General features: G+C 42.7%; 2 protein-coding genes across 3 annotated transcripts; both read right to left on the bottom strand.

The window, feature by feature from the left end:
• Positions 1–6,538: 6,538 nt before the first annotated feature.
• LOC136354113 (uncharacterized) lies at positions 6,539–8,844 on the bottom strand. The gene is made up of 5 exons (XM_066305767.1): positions 8,513–8,844; positions 8,275–8,407; positions 7,759–7,871; positions 6,891–6,971; positions 6,539–6,778 (listed from the first exon to the last, which is right to left on the bottom strand). Exons 1-5 carry the CDS (start codon positions 8,618–8,620, stop codon positions 6,692–6,694), a joined length of 522 nt encoding a protein of 173 aa, XP_066161864.1. The 5' UTR covers positions 8,621–8,844; the 3' UTR covers positions 6,539–6,691.
• Positions 8,845–9,427: 583 nt separating this feature from the next.
• LOC4350853 (uncharacterized) lies at positions 9,428–14,093 on the bottom strand. 2 transcript variants are annotated; one of them, XM_066305191.1, is made up of 6 exons: positions 12,228–13,946; positions 12,038–12,145; positions 11,805–11,945; positions 11,550–11,599; positions 10,330–10,526; positions 9,428–9,541 (listed from the first exon to the last, which is right to left on the bottom strand). In XM_066305191.1, exons 1-6 carry the CDS (start codon positions 13,806–13,808, stop codon positions 9,480–9,482), a joined length of 2,139 nt encoding a protein of 712 aa, XP_066161288.1. In that variant the 5' UTR covers positions 13,809–13,946; the 3' UTR covers positions 9,428–9,479. The 2 variants fall into 2 exon arrangements, with proteins under 2 accessions (XP_066161288.1, XP_015616030.1); XM_015760544.3 differs by lacking the exon at positions 9,428–9,541 and adding an exon at positions 9,852–10,210 and having other exon boundaries at positions 12,228–14,093.
• Between the last annotated feature and the right edge of the window lie 2,511 nt (positions 14,094–16,604).

The raw sequence follows: 16,604 nt of genomic DNA, 5'->3' as shown, positions 1-16,604 counted from the left end.
GGCGCTCTATGGCGCGGTGAGTCCTGACCTTGGCCTTCCCCAACCTCTCGGCGAGGGTCGTCTCGCCGTCGCACACGTCATACACGACGTCGTGCGCCGCGGGGTCGGCGGGGTCGGAGATCCCGAGGGCGCGGAGGAGCTCCACGTACGCCTCCTCGTACCTCTCGACCTCGGAGAGCATCTCGGCGTGCGAGACGGCGATGTCGACGCAGTTGGGGGCGAGCCACGCCGCGGCGGCGAAGGCGGAGAGCGCGGCGCGCTTGTGCTCCTCCTCGTCCTCGGCCGAGCCCTCCTTCCCGGACCAGGCGCCCCCGCCGCTGCAGCACGACATGACCCTGCAGGCGGTGTAGTTGACCTGGTGCAGGGTGCCGACGAGGTTGAGCACGAGCGCGGAGCCCCCGTGCTTCAGCCCGAGCTCCACCGCCCGCGCCATCGCCGCCGCGAAACCCCCCTCGTGGTGCAGCCTCAGGATCCCCGCCGCCTCCTCGCGCAATGCCGCGGAGTCCGCGGCGTCTCGTGTCGCCATCGCGCCGCGTTGGGGGGTGGAGCTTGACCGCACGCGCGCGCGCGGGTTAGGTGCTCGTCGAAATGCCGACCCCCGCCGAAGACGCTAGAAGAAGCGCCGCCTGAGTGGAGGAAGGCGAGGGGAGCGCGACGCGGGAGTAGAAGGCGGAGATCGCGGCGGCGGTGGTTTCGGTGGACGCGGCGGCGTGCGGCGGCGGCTGCGGCTGCGGCTGCGGCGGCGGCGAGGTTGTTGGGAATGCGGGGAGTTTGGGGAGGCGAGGAGGAGAAGAGGCGGCGGGGTATTTATATAGCGGGGCGGGGAAAGAGGAGACGCAAGGATTCAGATGTTGCGAAAATTTGTTTGAATGGATATAAGAGCAGGTAGCAGGCTATAAGCCAGCTGCAAATATATTTTAAAAAGATAAATGAGAAAAGAGAAGAACAGCGGACTACAGATTTATAGTCAGCTGCAGCACGGACTCCAAGACGCAGTGTGTGTATGACAGGTGGGACCAGGTATTAATAGTGTAGTATAAAACTATTGTATGAATGAGCTATTAGATTGGCTATAAATGAATTGAAGCTAGTAGTTGGCTCTAAAGGGCTTTAAGGATTCTCATGCTGCAAAATTTGTTTGAATGGATAAAGGGATTTTGTGCGTGATAAACGATGGTTTGATTTTCTAGTTGCATTTTGTTTGGATATGGATGGTGATACGCTACCGTCGTTTTGGATTTTAGGCGCTGCTTATATTGGGATCACTTGAACTTTGTCGTTTTGAATGAATAATTGCTAAAAAGATGTTAAGGGTTAGCTTAAAAGAAACTTGAAAGATAAATTATTATTATTATTAAAGCAATTTTTCTATAATTTTTTGTAAAAAAGGCATCATTTTAATGTTAAGGAAGCGTATGAAAAAAAAAAGTGGGAGTATAAGTTAGGAAATGAGAGAAGCGAACGTAGCCTTATACTCCATCTGTTTCATAAAAAATAATTTCTAGCTACGAATATGAAGTTGGATTGTTTTTATAAGATGGTGGGAGCGTTGTTTTTTAATCCTTCTGTCAGGATTATATTACTTGACATTAGACTACGTACTGTTCCCGCACTCCAATAAAACCAAATGCAAAATTATTTTTTTAAGGTCAATGCAAATTTATTTACACAAGGTGAGAGGGGTTTTGGTCTCTTGGATGCTGCTCGCATGGACGATCTTCAAGTACTGTACGTTAGAATGGACAATTCACAAATGTCCCTTCATGTTCACCGTCACCGGAGAACGTAAACTTTGGTTAGGTTGTCTAATCTGGATAGTTGACAATGCCGCGAGGTGATTCTTTATCTGCGAAAAGCTAATTAGCCTTGTATTTTTGCTGTTAATCATGCTTCCTAGTACTGCATGCATATGTAGAGGGAAGGAGATTTTCATTTTGCTACTGTATACTACCTCATTTTTAAAATATATGAAAATATATGGCGTGGTTGATTTTTTAAAACGTTTTCATCATATTCAAAAATTTAATATTAATATGTAAAAATATAAGTTAAGACTATTTTATTTGATGATAAATTAAGTATATGCTCATCCACGTATTGATTGTGTTCAGTAAAATGGGACATTGCCAAGGCCCTGCAAACTGCAGTTGTCTTTGGGATTGTGTTCTTTTTTTAGCTTTTGTATAGACGACTATAGCATTTACTACTTTTAGATAGTAACTAGCAAAATGCCAGTGCGTTGCACCGGATAATGATATGGTGACTGAACTTTTGATTTGAACTATTTATATGAAGAAAATGAATTGAAATATTTTTTGATTTGAACTATTTATTTGATTTGAAATTTTCTTGGAATTTACATAGCTTAATTGCTAATTTTGATAATACAAATATCATTTCAGCATTTATTTAAATAAAAATTATTTTTTCTCTATGAGCCTTTTTCAGCCCATTTTCTTCTTCAGCCCGCAAGCGACCGACGGCCCGCGTGCGGCCCAAGTGATGTAGCCCAAGTGGTGCGGCCCAAACTCTCGATCGATCTCAACCGTTCGTTTTCGTTTTGATGGACGGCTCAGATCAGTTTGAAATTGATAAGAACCCTAACCCTCCCCCTCCCTCCCAGCCGAGCCGAGCCGGCCGCCTCCTCCCCTCCCCATCTCCCCACCGGCACCGCTTCCCCTCCCCTCCCCTCCAGTGGCGCCGCTCCCTCTCCACCTCTCCCCCTCCCCCCAACCGACCGCCTCCCCCGCCACCAGCGTCGTCTCTCCCCCCACCGGCGCCGCTTCCCTTCTCTTCTCCCTCCCTTCTCACCGGCACGGCGCGGTGACGGCGGGGTGCGGCGGAGACGGCGCCCTCCCAACGGCGGTGTCGACGGCGTCCGCGCTCCCTCTCCCGCTCTCCTTCCTGTCTCGCTGGCACGGTGTAGCAATGACAGGTGCGGTGGATTTTTTTTGCAATTTTTTCCATGGCTATTGCTAACCAAATCGGATTGTGTACGGACGAAAATTAGATGTGACGAAAGAAAAAATACGAATATTTATATTAGTTATAGATATAGATAGCATCAGGCAAGCCTCCTATTTAGGTGGTATTATTCGTGCTACAGTGCTTATTTGCTACGGTATCACACAGAACTATGTTGTACTGGGCTACTGTTTCTCTGCTCCGTGGGCTGGCTACTGGGCTACGTTTGCTTTTTGTTGGGCCGGCCTGCTGCCGTCTTGGCTGGGCTGCTCGCTTGGTTTTTCTTTTTTTCGTTTCTCTTTTGTTTGCGGAGCGTCAGAGATCGATCGCCGTAATGCATCCGGATTCACGGATTAGCGGCGAAATAATCACGTGGGCCCACCCTTTAATGACGGACGAAAAAAATCAACCGGAAGCCTTACTTATTTTTTAATTAGGTATAGATGTGTTATAATATACTTCATCCATTTCACAATGTAAGACTTTTTAACATTGTCCATATATGATGCTAATGAATCTAGGCATATATATGTATCTAGATTCATTAGCATCTATATGAATATAGGTAATACTAGAAAGTATTACAATATAAAACGGAGGGAATAATACGATTAATGTTAGAATCCTCAAGTGTTATTTTTTTCTTTCTTTCCGTCCTTTGGATCGACTGACCTGTAAGAGCATCTGCATGGTTGGTTTTAGAGGGGTACTAGAGGAGAGAGAAGACCATGGTGCTAGCCTATGTATACATTGTGGCTGTTTTTTTAGGAGGCCTCATCCTAAGACCAAGTACTAGTACTAGTGGCTGGTTCCAATGGTGAGAGAGTATCTTTGGGCCCACATATTAAATACTACCTCCGTCCCAAAATAAGTGCAGCCATGGTTTTCAGCGCTCAACTTTGACCATTCGTCTTATTTGAAATTTTTTTGAAAAAAATTAAAGACATAAGTCACGAGTAAAGTACTATCCATGTTTTATCATCTTATAACAACAAAAATGCTAATTATAAAATTTTTTTAAATAAAATAAACGATCAAAATTGGGCGCGGAAATTTATGGCTACACTTATTTTGGGACGGAGGTAGTACATGGTCCCATAATGATTTTAAGGAGTGTTTTATAGTAGTACATTGCAACAATTTTCTCTAGTTACTATGATTGATGTGTGCCCCACCTCTAGTACCCTCACATGAACTACACATTATGGATGATGCTCTAAGACATGGCACATACTTATTTGATCTTGGGTAGGTTAACCTATTCAATAGTCTCACATTAATTAGTTATGGAAGGGCAAGTAAGAGCCTAGCTGATTCAACATATTTTGTTTGATGGATAAAGTGTGTGAAGACTTGATAGACCGTGGTGCCTACGGGGCCTGTATACTTGAGGGGCCGTCGGGGTGAAGGGAGAGATTGTTGAATAGTTCCACATTGCTTTTGGAAGGCCAAGAGACCTAATATATAAATGGGGAACCACTCACCTTATTAGCTAGCTTTTAGGATGGAAAATGCTCTTATGATCCTACCGAACCAGCATATGTACAAGTTTTTCAGTAGAGGACTTGGATGAATGTTTGCTTACTTTAGTTTTTTAAGCATATGTACAACTCTTCCTCCGCTTTGGTGCCATTGATTTTCTCGAACTAAAAAAAAAACTAGATTTGGGTTCAGGGCGGCGAGCGACGTAGATTCCTAGAGGAGTGAGTAGGAGGTGGGGATGGCGGTGGCGTTTCCGGGCGCCGGAGACTGGGAAGACCAGTGGGGAGCAGATTTGGGTTCAGGACGGCGAGTGGCGTGGGTTCCTAGAGGAGTGATTAGGAGGCAGGGATGGCGGTGGCGTTTCCGGTGAGTAATATTTATTTAATTGTTCCAACTGTTGGTAAATATAAGTACTTTCTATATAATATAAATATTTATGTTACAACAATTCTAAATACATAGGAAGCCAAGCATTTTGTACCGAAATCTAAGCATTTTTAGCCAATCGAATGCTTGTGGAGGATATAAATCGTTCACAGTTTTAAATTTGATTAGTGATGTGACTGGAAAGGGAATGTCTCCCTCTCAACCTTAATATTTCGGATGTCTCAAAAAAAAAACCTTAATATTTCGGAGGGATACGAATTTGTGATTTATATAAACTGGTCAATTAAATACGAAGACAATCATGGGCATTCTTTTTTTTCTTTATAGTAAAGGTTAAAATGAGGGGAATCAAGTGCATAAAGATTAGCACCTTCTTTGAGAGATTTTGTTTCTGTGATTAGAAATGAATAACTAGTGATGATGTAATCAAGCATTTATATGCTATAAAAAAGCGTCACACAAATATTAATTTGTTTTCACTGTTTACATTAGGTATATAAGATTTGATAAACTAAGACCTTGTACTGCATTTGTGTGTATGAATAATATCGAGGATAAAAATTTTAGGGCCTCATCTTTTCGCTTATACTTATGCTTATTAGCTAAAATTTGAATTTTCAACCTTAAATTTAAAGCTAATTCTAAGGTTTTTTCATCAAAGTTTATTTTTAGCCTTTGCTTTTAGATCACTAAGAACACATATATAAAAATTTTACTTACAAATCACTTTTTGTTTGCAAATATGCCGTTTCACCTATTTCGCGAATAAGCGAAACGACGACTCCTTTATGTACGTTATGAGTAGCCAAATTGGCGAGCACGAGTAATTTTAGAAGCAGTGATTGAATTGGTATATATCTGGTATAAACGTCACGAATCTGACACAACACATGCGCAACGTAATATATCCCTTATATATTTGAAGATATTCAGCTAAGTGCACATAAAAAAGATGGGGCCGCACAAATCATATCAAATTATGTTCCATCGTGAAAAAAAAAACCTTTTATAAAAGCTATAACCCATTTAGACAAATTTTAACCAAATAGAACTACATCTTACAGAAAACAAAATTGTACCATACCATGACATAGTGAACGAACCTGTGCTTACACCGACAAAATTAAGTGTGGCACGCGCCAAATCGATCGACGAGTCACTCGTCGCCTGCCTTTTAATTTCCAGGTGCTGTGTTGCAGCTTTGACGATTGATAACGATGATATAATAAGGAAAGAACTGCATGGTATAGTATGATGTTTTATTGGGCCGAAGGCGTACGTCCAAGGGCACAACAGGTGCGCGACCAGTTTAAATCAAGGCCGTTGGATGTTTGCCTGACGGGCGATCCGATCCACCCGTCCGTAGTATCTCCGAGCGCACTAGAATTTGGGCGCGCAGCGTGCTGGCTAAGTAATTTGCAGGGTTCAATCTTTCGTTTTCGGCGTTTGTATCAGAGGACGCTGATATACCCAAATTTCAGAATTTTCGATCCGAAATTTTGAACAAAATTTGATCAAATTTAAACAAAACATTACCAAATTCACAACAAAATTAAAAATTTCGGTTAGAATAATATCATATCAGGGAGGGGGGATTTTAATTTGTGCATATTGTTTGGCGTTATTTGAAAGGGACAATTGCTTATTTGACCCTATTCTAAAGCTTAACTATCAAACTACAAATCACACGTAACATCATTTGTGTTTATCAGCATCATCCATGATCCATCACCCATGTTACCCACACAAGATCACATGAGTATGTAAGCAGCAGAATTACAGAGCACATCAACTAAAATTGTCAACAACAGAATCTGTGAGAGAATAAACTTGCTAACGGAATGCAATCTATCTATAGCTACTTGATGACCTCGAAGATGATGACTTCAGGTATGAGCTCGCTATCTGTAAAACGCTGTACCAAACGCTCCCAGGAATCTTCTGCCTGCATATATATGTCAGGAACCCAGATCATACCTCCAGAAAATCAAGCAGATTACAATATAACATGTGGAGCAGTTGAGAATCAAGGATGCAGTGTTCAACAGTTTCGTTACCTCGATAGTCTTGGTGTCATATATGAGCCATTTGTTTTGGTCCCGAGAAATACAGACATACTGCCCGTCAGAACAGCAGATCTGGAGATTTTGATACATACATAAGTCGTACGTAAATTATATTTGCCAGACACGGTTATTACGGATAAACTTTAGATTCTGATTTAACTGAATACAGATATTTTAAGTCAGCATGCAGGTAAAATAAGAAGATATGCTTACACATGTTCTGTACCGAGAAAATAACAAAGGAAAGAAACCAAAAAGGTTGAGGAACAAAGGAGGTCCAACATGATTGAACCAAGTTACTCCCATTTCATTTCTAATTTAAACCTCTTTTACTCTTAAGTCCTTGCTCTCATTTCATTTTCTAATTTTAAACCTATTTTCCATCTGTAATGCAATAGACCAGAGGTCCTGCCCTTTTCTTTGAAAAGAAAAAAAAAGTTTGCAACACGGTATAAATATCTTTCATAACCTTGCTCCAATTCATTATCCAAAAATAAACAAACCTCCATAGCCTTCAGAACGACACCAACTTTACAAATATTAAATAATAATGTATTTTTTGTGACCTCTCAGATTAGAAGCATCATCCAATATGTATGCTGGGAGTCAATATACTTGTGCATTTTTCAAAATTAACGAGCAACGATACCAGAAAAGAAATAAATAACATCAAACTTGTAAACTGATGTAGATCTCTCGGGAAAATGCATATAAACCAATATTTTTTAAAAAAAAAACTCGTAATGCCCCCTCCCTCCTTCCCTTTCTGAATCCCTTAAACATCAGGATTGTAGGTTGTTTATCTAGTTTCATCAGAAAAGTCAAACCTGGAAAATAAAAAAGATTTGTGTGCATTTACCATTGAGGCCAGAGTATACTTAGTTGCGAGTGTAATATCAGGGGGAGATGTGCAGCCAACTAGAAGTTCAGACAGGCTGACATGGCTTTTGCTACTATCCGTGCATTTCAAAACTGCAAAAGGAGACAATAAAACAACCATTTCATTCAAACTAGTTCGACTTCGAACGGAGAAAAGGTTGAGTGTTGCAGCAAATTCTTGAGACAACACAAAGGGAACTTACTACTACTAGTTACTTTATGCATGGAAAGTCACACACAACTTCACAGTTCCTTTTCCTTTTGATGAATATATTTCTCTTTTATCCTTTTATGCATTTCAGTTATCAGTAAGGGTAGCGAGTCATATAAAACTAACTACTGTAGTTTTTCTTGCCTTCTTGGCTTGATTTGAACTAATTAGTCAATTTATGTGTACTGTTGTCAGGGTTTTTTGTCGTCTAGTAGAGGCAGGAAGATTACCACAAGAATTTTAAATAGCAATGTACTCCGTATTATTCTACGCGAACAAGCTTACCTACTGTAAAGAAGTGCGGTGTATTCAAAAGAAAGTGGCCAACACTCTTCAGATTTCCACAAGACTGGCATTCGTCCTGCAGGTACCAAAACCGTTCATCAATTGCAACTGGAAGATCTGCAAAGGACTTGATCTGCATAAAAAGGACAAAGAGAACTGCAACAGTTACTACTTGCGAGAATGTACACACGCTTACATACACCATGTTGGCTAGGAAGAGAATTTACAGTGTATGCACCTTTGGTGTTTGAGGTAAACCTGCATCAAGTTTATGGATAAGTGTACTGTATTTTCCTTCATCAAAACATGCTCCACACCTACAGCTCGTTCGCACCAGGAACCTCATCCCAAAAAGAACATGCGCTCGGCATATACAGCCTTCACAAGTGATTGGACTTACTACTTGTCCCTGAATCTTGTTGTTGAAATAGAAATGCAAAGGAGCTTCTGACACGTGCAGTTCGTCGAGAACTAAATCCAAAATCACAGAAGCAAAATATTTTCCAGCCCGCAGCTGAAAATGATTCACCAGGTTTACGATTGTAAACACACACAATTGAAAGCACAGGTTCACTCATTCATACATAATATAAAGGAACAAGTAACATCATATGATAAAAGGAAAGAAACAAAGAAAAGGGAAAGCCTGACAGCACTTATAAATGATGCATGATAACAGTATGCTAACTGTGCCCACAAGAAACAAGAAACAAAAGTTGATTCTGGTCTGAGACAAGAAAACTGAAGTCTTTCATGCAAGGTTTGAGGTGCTTTATACAATGAATGAATGTAATTGCCACATCCATATATTGTTTGGGAAGCTGTAAATCTTCATAATGATAAGAAAGTATGAGAAGCATACCTTTTCAAATATATTTCTAACATTTACAGTTTGGCACAAATTGTTCTTCAGAGAAGTCAGTGAATAGTATGTTTCGTGGTGATCATTTTTCTCCCAAGCAGAGAAGATGTCATAGAATATATCAGAAAAGCAGGAGCCATTATGTCTTAACTGGAAACTGGCAGGTGGCCTCTTTAAAAAATCATCCCTGAAAGGCCTCAAATTCCACATTGTCTGCACAAGATGCAAATTAAACGAAATTATTAGCTAGTGATGTCAAAAACGCATAACCACACTGCAACCGTCAAGTACCTGTATGATCAAATGCAAGAAAAATATGTCTTCACTGTTTTGGTTGAGAACATCAACACTCTTTTTGATAGATGGAAATTTGTGCTGATTCATCTGAAAATTGGCTAGAAGATCCTGCTTTATGAGATTTCCAAGTTAAAACAAATATTTTGCCGCGTTACTGAATAAGTGAATAGAGTTGCAAAAATTAGAGCAGCACAGAAGTTTCTGTTGTGTTTAGTACTGACCAATAGGTACATCATAATTCGCTATTACCTTTTGCACAGGAAGTGCCTGTAAGCAATGTGACTATTGTACCGTGCAAACAATTAATCACATACCGTTAATCATTAAAATGGATCTCTAGAAAAGGTATAGGTTAGATCATGAAAAATGTCGCACTGCAGGTGCAGTGAAGAGTTCAATCACCATCTGACAACTATACTTGGAAAATAACATGCATTAGAGCTCAAGTGGATGCATATTACATTTGGTCTGACAAGATTAAAATCCCTATTACAAGATCTGAATCCAATATAAAGTACACTATATTATGCACCAAGCGTAGATATAATGCATAACATCCTGTCAAGAGATCATATGGAACGATGGACAGACCCATACTTGAACTCCAAATTAAAGCACCACGTAGTTCCACAAGATTTTGTTTAACAGCCTCCTAGAGATGACTTTCTTCAGGTTGTTCCCAGGATCATTTAGCTTACATATAGTTTCGTGTTTATATAACACAAAAAACATATGCATGCTAGAGTCATTTTCACATGACAATATCAATGATTTTATCTGCAAAAGATAGGATATATGAACTAAATAGCATTACTACCAGTAATTAATGCAATCCAAGAAAGCAAGATCAATAAATGATCCATGCTTCTATTCTGATTAAATAAAAAAAGCAGTACCTAATATGTGGGGGGAACCATTTCCATTTGGTGTACTGGACTGAGGAATTGCACTTGATCGGACAGAATTTGGATCAATATCCAGTTTTTCCATCTGTTCATCTAGCTTATTTCCATTTCCTTCCATGTTGGTTGGCGGATCTTGTGGTTTCATGTCGACAATGGTCCCAGAACTTCTATTTTCAGCATGAAAGTCACTGCAGGAATAATGAAATTTGCAAGCTAAGAGTCCGAGGAAATAAATGATAATAGAGGAATAACGATGCAAAATTTCAGGGAATCATATATGTGCATTGTCTAGAATCTATAATAAAACTTTCAAAAGGAAACAACTTTGGTGACCACGGTTTGATGTTATTTCTCCTGATAATCAGTTTCACATGTATCTATATGCTTTTATTAGTAATAAGAAAGATATCACCAATGTGATGTCAGAATATAGTGATGTACTAGTATCAATATGCTTTTGTTAGTAATCAAGGCTTCATACAGAAGGGGGTCATCAGAATATAGTGATGCACTCATCTAATAGCTGTTTGTGCTTTAAATAGAGTGTGTGTCCTACTTCTGATAAAATCAGCACAATTTTTTAGATTGTTGAAAGGAAACACCATTTCATTTTAAATAATGCCTCTGTTTTGCCCTTTCAGAATGTCACTCTTGTTTGTTTGTCTTACCTACTCAAATAAAGAAGTATAAATCTTTTCTTTCCAGTTAATAGATTAGCCACATGGATCTTGACCATACTACAAATTTAAATCAGTATATAGAAGCTGAAATGAACTCATGCTTACATGGACACAAGAAGGGATTTATCATTTCATCTCAGTTTTACATATTAAGAAGTACTTTCTCCCTTTATCACACCAATGTTTCAGAAAGTCCAGTGCAACACTAAAAGGGCTTCATATTATTCGGTAGGCACCACAACCCAACACGTTTCATTATAGGATAAATGTGTAATGATGCCACCTCAGTATATAAGTCTTGAACAATATAATGTATGTTTATTCCATACAGCGTATACTCATGAATTGGCACATAATCAATGAACAAATAAAGTTTAAAAATACTGAAGTGCGGCATATATGAAAAAAAGAGAGAAAATTCTGTAGATACTGGACATGAACAAAATGAGAGCTAAATACATAATTCCTTAAAAAAGACAGGGTAGTCCTGTCAAGAAATAAATAATAATAGAAATACACTAATAATATTACCTTTCTTGATGATTCCCATTCATCTTTTGAGCTGCATCTGAGTGTGAAGACTGAAAGAATGTTTGTGTGTTAGTAATTTTATTTTCTGTTGAATCAACTAATAATACAATACTAAGACTGAAAAAGAATTTTGTCGCTCTAGTACTAATGTTAACTGGCAGATACTAATGAACCAATAATACAAATTAATTAGGAATTGTTCAGCAGAGAAATGCTACTATTTTTTAGAAGAATATCAAGATGAACAAAACAAACCATGTGAGCTTCTGTCTTGTCTTCAACAGCACTGCTACCAGAATTATAAGCAACAATAACAAACACTTCATCAATATCAGCAGCACTAATCCTCCTAGCACCTACTTCTGGGTCCTCAGACATGCATTTCTTTAATTTTCTCTGCAATGGTGATGGCAATATTCAGTGATCACATGCTATCAGAAAGTACCTGCATAACTGAACCTAAACAAGCAAATTCAGCATAAACAAACCCATAACAATGATCTTCCAATCGCCAAGATGAGTGCTCTATAATCCACAGCAGTTTCTTTAACAAATTTAATCCACGATTCCTGGATTCCTGGAAGAGCCTCGGCGAACTGCAATGCAAATAAACAAATTGATCTCATGTAAAATTAATACCAGCAAAAAAGGATCCATTTAGATATAAAAATGTCAAACCTCAGTACTAGATTTATCTGTAGCCAAAGTCTTCAACTTCTCCTTGATATTGTCAAGGAGCAAAGCTCCTGTCCTGCGTTTTGTTTCTATTAATTCAGTGAGCGCCAGTGTTCGTACTCCACTTGAGGGTTTATCAAACAGCCATTTGAACATCTGATCTCTCTCTTCGAAGCAGACAATGTTGCGCTGATCAGAATCTTGAGAGAAAATCACCTTGTTGAAAGAGTACTCATCATCTTCAAATGCACTGCGATCCAGCTCTTGATCTAGAACTGACCGCAGCCTCGGCAATACTGCCCTTTGGTGCTTGCTGCACATGTGTGACAACAGCGAGACGGTGTCTGTATGCTTCTTGCTACTGCTACCACTACCACACAAGGGACAAACCCAGAACCTGTAAGAATTGTGTTTCTCCCCAAATCTCAGCACATCCGACATGGTGAACGAAGATCGATCAACCTTGTTGTAGTCTTCTTGTAGTTCATCGAACCTCACGCTTAGGAACTCGCCCCTTTGCTCTTGTGTCATGGAATTCCAGTACAAATTGGCCGTCCTCACGATCTTGTTGATCAGCTCATGGAACTCGCTGACATGAGTAATCAGCCTGTCGCCCTTGTTCTCCCCGCCTATGGAACCAGGTGGGATGCAATCATCCGCTGGGTCATCGGGATTCTTCATGGTGTACCCTCGCCGGCAGTCGCGCTCCGCGGCGTCGTAGTCGCCCAGGATGTACAGGAGCTTGGCGCGGAAGGAGGCGATCACCAACGATTTGGGGAACCTCTCCGCGGCGCGGTCCAAGATGGCCAGGGTGCTCCGCCGCAGGGCGCTCCGCTTGTCGATGGCCTCGTCGAGGAGGTACACGAAATTGAGGTCCATGAGGCCGTGGAAGCACTGCGCGCGGGCCGAGTTCGGCATAGCGTCGACCATGCTCTTCGCCTTCTTGCGCGCCTCCACCATCGCGTCGCGCTGCGCCTTGAGGATCTCCTTCGCCGACGCGCGCGGGTTCTTCCGGAGGAGATCGCCGCGAAGGAATTGGAGCATCTCGGCCACCCACTCATCGACCACCTTCTTCTTGAAGCGGCCGTAGGCGAGGTTGGCCTTCTCCCTGGCATCCTTCACCCTCGCGTTCACGGTGGTGCGGTCCCGGCCGTGGAGGCAGTACGCCGCGTTGTGCAGCGCCGGGTCGACGGGGAGTGGGATGGCCAGCGCCGAGGTGTACGCTTGCTCCGCTTTTTCGGCCATGGAGGAGCCGACGAGCACGTCGCCGAGCGCGGTGGCGATGCCGACGCAGTCGGGGACGAGCCGCCTTGCCTCGGAGAGCGCGTCGCGTGCCGCCGCGAGGTGCGCGCTCGCGTCCCGCTCCGCGGCGCGGCCCAGACTCCCACCGATCTCGATCACCTTCCGCACCCTGATCGCCGCGGCGTGGTTGAGGTCCCCGACGAGCCGGAGCGCGATCGCCGACCCGGGGTGGTCGCGCGCGAGCTTCCCGGCGCGCTCCAGCGCCCCCCCGTGGTCCCCGTCGTAGTCCCGCATCAGCACCGCCCTAGCCACCTTCCTCACGTCCTTGCCGTCGTTGGCCATCGATCGATCGCGGGGGCTGCTTTTGCTAGCGCGCGTGGTGCTCGTCGAAATGCCGCGGCGAGGTCGAGGCGTGTGCGGAGAGCGGGAGGAAGGGATCGCAGCGCGGCCGAGGTGTGCGGCGCAGGAGGGGTCAAACCCGCTCGCCGGCGGCGAAGCGGTTGGAGCGAGGAGGCGAGGCGACGGCGGCGGCGAGCGGCGAGCGGCGAGCGGCGGCGATTGGGGGGAAGCGGTGGTGTGGGGGGATAGAAGAGGGTTTAATGACTAATGAGGCGTGGAATCGTGGATGTCTAGATGGCAAAGGTGACGTGTACTTATAGGGGGCAGCGGTAGGGGGAGGATGGACTTGGGCCTACGGGGCCCAAGGCTCGAACCGCAGAGAGATATTCCTGGCTTCCTGCACCAGATTTTGTTTTGGAGATAAGTAAAACTGATAGCTCCGTTGGCTGGAGTAATAGATAAAGCCAAAACTAAAATTTTAAATTTTAAATTTAGTTTTAAAGTTGATTTTACGATAATTTTAATAGCATTAGTTTTTAGGGAAAATTGAAACCATGCCATTATAATTTTGCAAAATTTGAGATATGCCATCCTAACCCACATGTCATTGACTCATGTAGATCTTGCATGTCATTGAGATACCGATGGCATATCTCAAACTTTGCAAAATTATAATGGCATGGTTCTAAATTACCCTAGTTTTTAAGTTGCTAAAACATGTATATAAAATTTTTACTTATAAATTATAAATTTTATTTCCTAATAAAAAGTTTTGGCTTATTAGGGAATAGGCAACCGATGAGGACCTGAACAAAATGCTCGGGACTAGAACCGTCAACACAATGGTAAACACGATGGTAGATTGAGTGCAACTGTGCAAATATCCAGGATGGTGGTAGATTGAGGTTCTATTTATGATAGTTTCTCGTAACTTGTAGATTTCCAGGTTGCTCTTCCAAATGGTTAAGATTCTCATCTAAATTTTGAGAATGTGTAACTATAGAATCTAGAAGCTAAAATCTAGATTCGCACCAGCGACTACTTAGCAATTGAATCTCAGCATCTAAATCCTGAAGGTCTGTTCATGCGTCTGCCTCCAGCTAGGGGTGAAAACGGGGCGGGTATTTCCCGTCCGCCGCCCGCCCGTATTAATCTGGGATAAATTTGGGTCAAAAATTCGGGTACCCGAGTACTTTCACGGATATCGGATTCAAATACGAATTTTTTCTAGCGGATACGAGATCGGGTTCGGGAGGATAGTATCTGACGGATACAGAGTATCCGGTAAATTATGCGGGTATTAGCCGGTTAACTACCCGTATATGACCCGAACTGCTACAACCACCAGGGAGACGAGCAGGCATCAGCCTGAGGGCGCCGCATGCCGCACGCGAGCAACCAACCACTGGCACTGAGGCACAGGCGCACAGCCGGCGCCGCCGCCGGCGTCGTGCATGCTAGCCGCTAGGCGCTGTGCTAGCTGCTAGTGGCTACGCTGCTGCGCGCCCGCGCCCGCTGGCCGCTGGCCGCTGTTGACCGCCGCCGACCACCGTCGCAAGGCCCCGCCTACCACCGCCGAGGCGCCGACCATCTCTTCCGGTAGTCACCTCTCAGCAGCTCATCCAGGTGAGCAAAAGTTCAGTGTTTTATTGCTTTATCAACATCACCTTACGACTTGAAGTTCAGTGTTTTATTTTACTTTTACTGTTTGGCTATAGGATTAGGATAGAATGGCTAGTGGTAATGCAAACACTAGTATCTGTGTCAAGGACAAAGTTACAAGTGTGGAGGAGCAACAACGTAAAGCAAAATGCTGAACCGTGAACTATGGTCTACACCATTGAGTATTTGAGTCTGTACGCCTACTTTGGTTCTGTTGTGCTGATAGGTATTACCATTCCCTAAGTCTCTAATATATATTCATATTATACGTATATGGAATGATTGAACGACTATTGCCTATGTGGTATATATGGTTATTGCTTTGATTTGATATCCGAATAAGGATTCGTAACCGATAGTGTTCGTATCCGACTTGGTACGTATTTGTTCCGTATTTAATCCCGACATTATCCGTGCTTGTATTCGTATCCGATAATATCCGTGCCCGACCCGATCCCTATTTTAAAATGTGGGTTAGGATACGGAAAGGATGAGATCCGACCGAACCCGACCCGTTTTCACCCCTACCTCCAGCCCGGGTGAACCAGCCGTTTCCCTCGCTCAATGCTCGTCGTGATCGAGTCCAGCAACCTTTCGGACATCAACGACGCAAATCATACTGTATATTTTGCAGTGCATTTTGTCATATCGTTCATTTCGCAGTGCATTTTGCTTTCAGATAATATATTGTTATAAACCCAAAAATCCCTGGTACGGCAATCACGGTAGTGGCAAAAATTGCAATTCTACAACGCAACCAGAAGAAGAAATAGACGACACACAAGTTGGTATATAGACTATATACTACATGATTGTGCCCCATAAAAGCACAGGAGAATAGGATATCTGGTCTCTACTCATTGTAAGCCCACAACATTCATTCTGGCAATCACGGTATTTGCAATTTTGCAGGAGCATGTAGCAACCAGAAAGAACAAACAAACGACAGGGATACCTTTCTTCTAGCCTAGATGATCAAGGTCAGCAAAAAAGTGTCGATCTCGCCAAGCAAATTATGTAAACTCCAGTATATACGACATGAACGTATGTGCCACGCCGGTGTGATGATCTCAAAGCACAATCAGCATCAGAACAAAGATTCAGCAACGGTTGCAATCCCTGGTGTGCTCCAGGGAG

Source organism: Oryza sativa, chromosome 11 (genome assembly GCF_034140825.1).
Source record: "Oryza sativa Japonica Group chromosome 11, ASM3414082v1".
NCBI lineage: Eukaryota > Viridiplantae > Streptophyta > Magnoliopsida > Poales > Poaceae > Oryza > Oryza sativa.
Note: the sequence above shows the minus strand (reverse complement) of the source record. Positions and strands in the feature narration are given on the sequence as shown.

Bases quoted from the DNA above. Each gene is read 5' to 3' on its own strand.
- LOC4350853 (XM_066305191.1), bottom strand. From the start codon at position 13,808: ATGGCCAACGACGGCAAGGACGTGAGGAAGGTGGCTAGGGCGGTGCTG. The intron at 10,527-11,549 runs GTAATATTATTA...TTATTCCTGCAG, and splicing joins AATGGGAATCATCAAGAAAG to TGACTTTCATGCTGAAAATA. The intron at 9,542-10,329 runs GTACTGCTTTTT...CTCATAAAGCAG, and splicing joins TGGTTCCCCCCACATATTAG to GATCTTCTAGCCAATTTTCA.
- LOC136354113 (XM_066305767.1), bottom strand. From the start codon at position 8,620: ATGAGGTTCCTGGTGCGAACGAGCTGTAGGTGTGGAGCATGTTTTGAT. The intron at 8,408-8,512 runs GTGCATACACTG...CTTTTTATGCAG, and splicing joins GTTTACCTCAAACACCAAAG to ATCAAGTCCTTTGCAGATCT. The intron at 6,972-7,758 runs GTAAATGCACAC...CAAAATCTCCAG, and splicing joins AGTATACTCTGGCCTCAATG to ATCTGCTGTTCTGACGGGCA.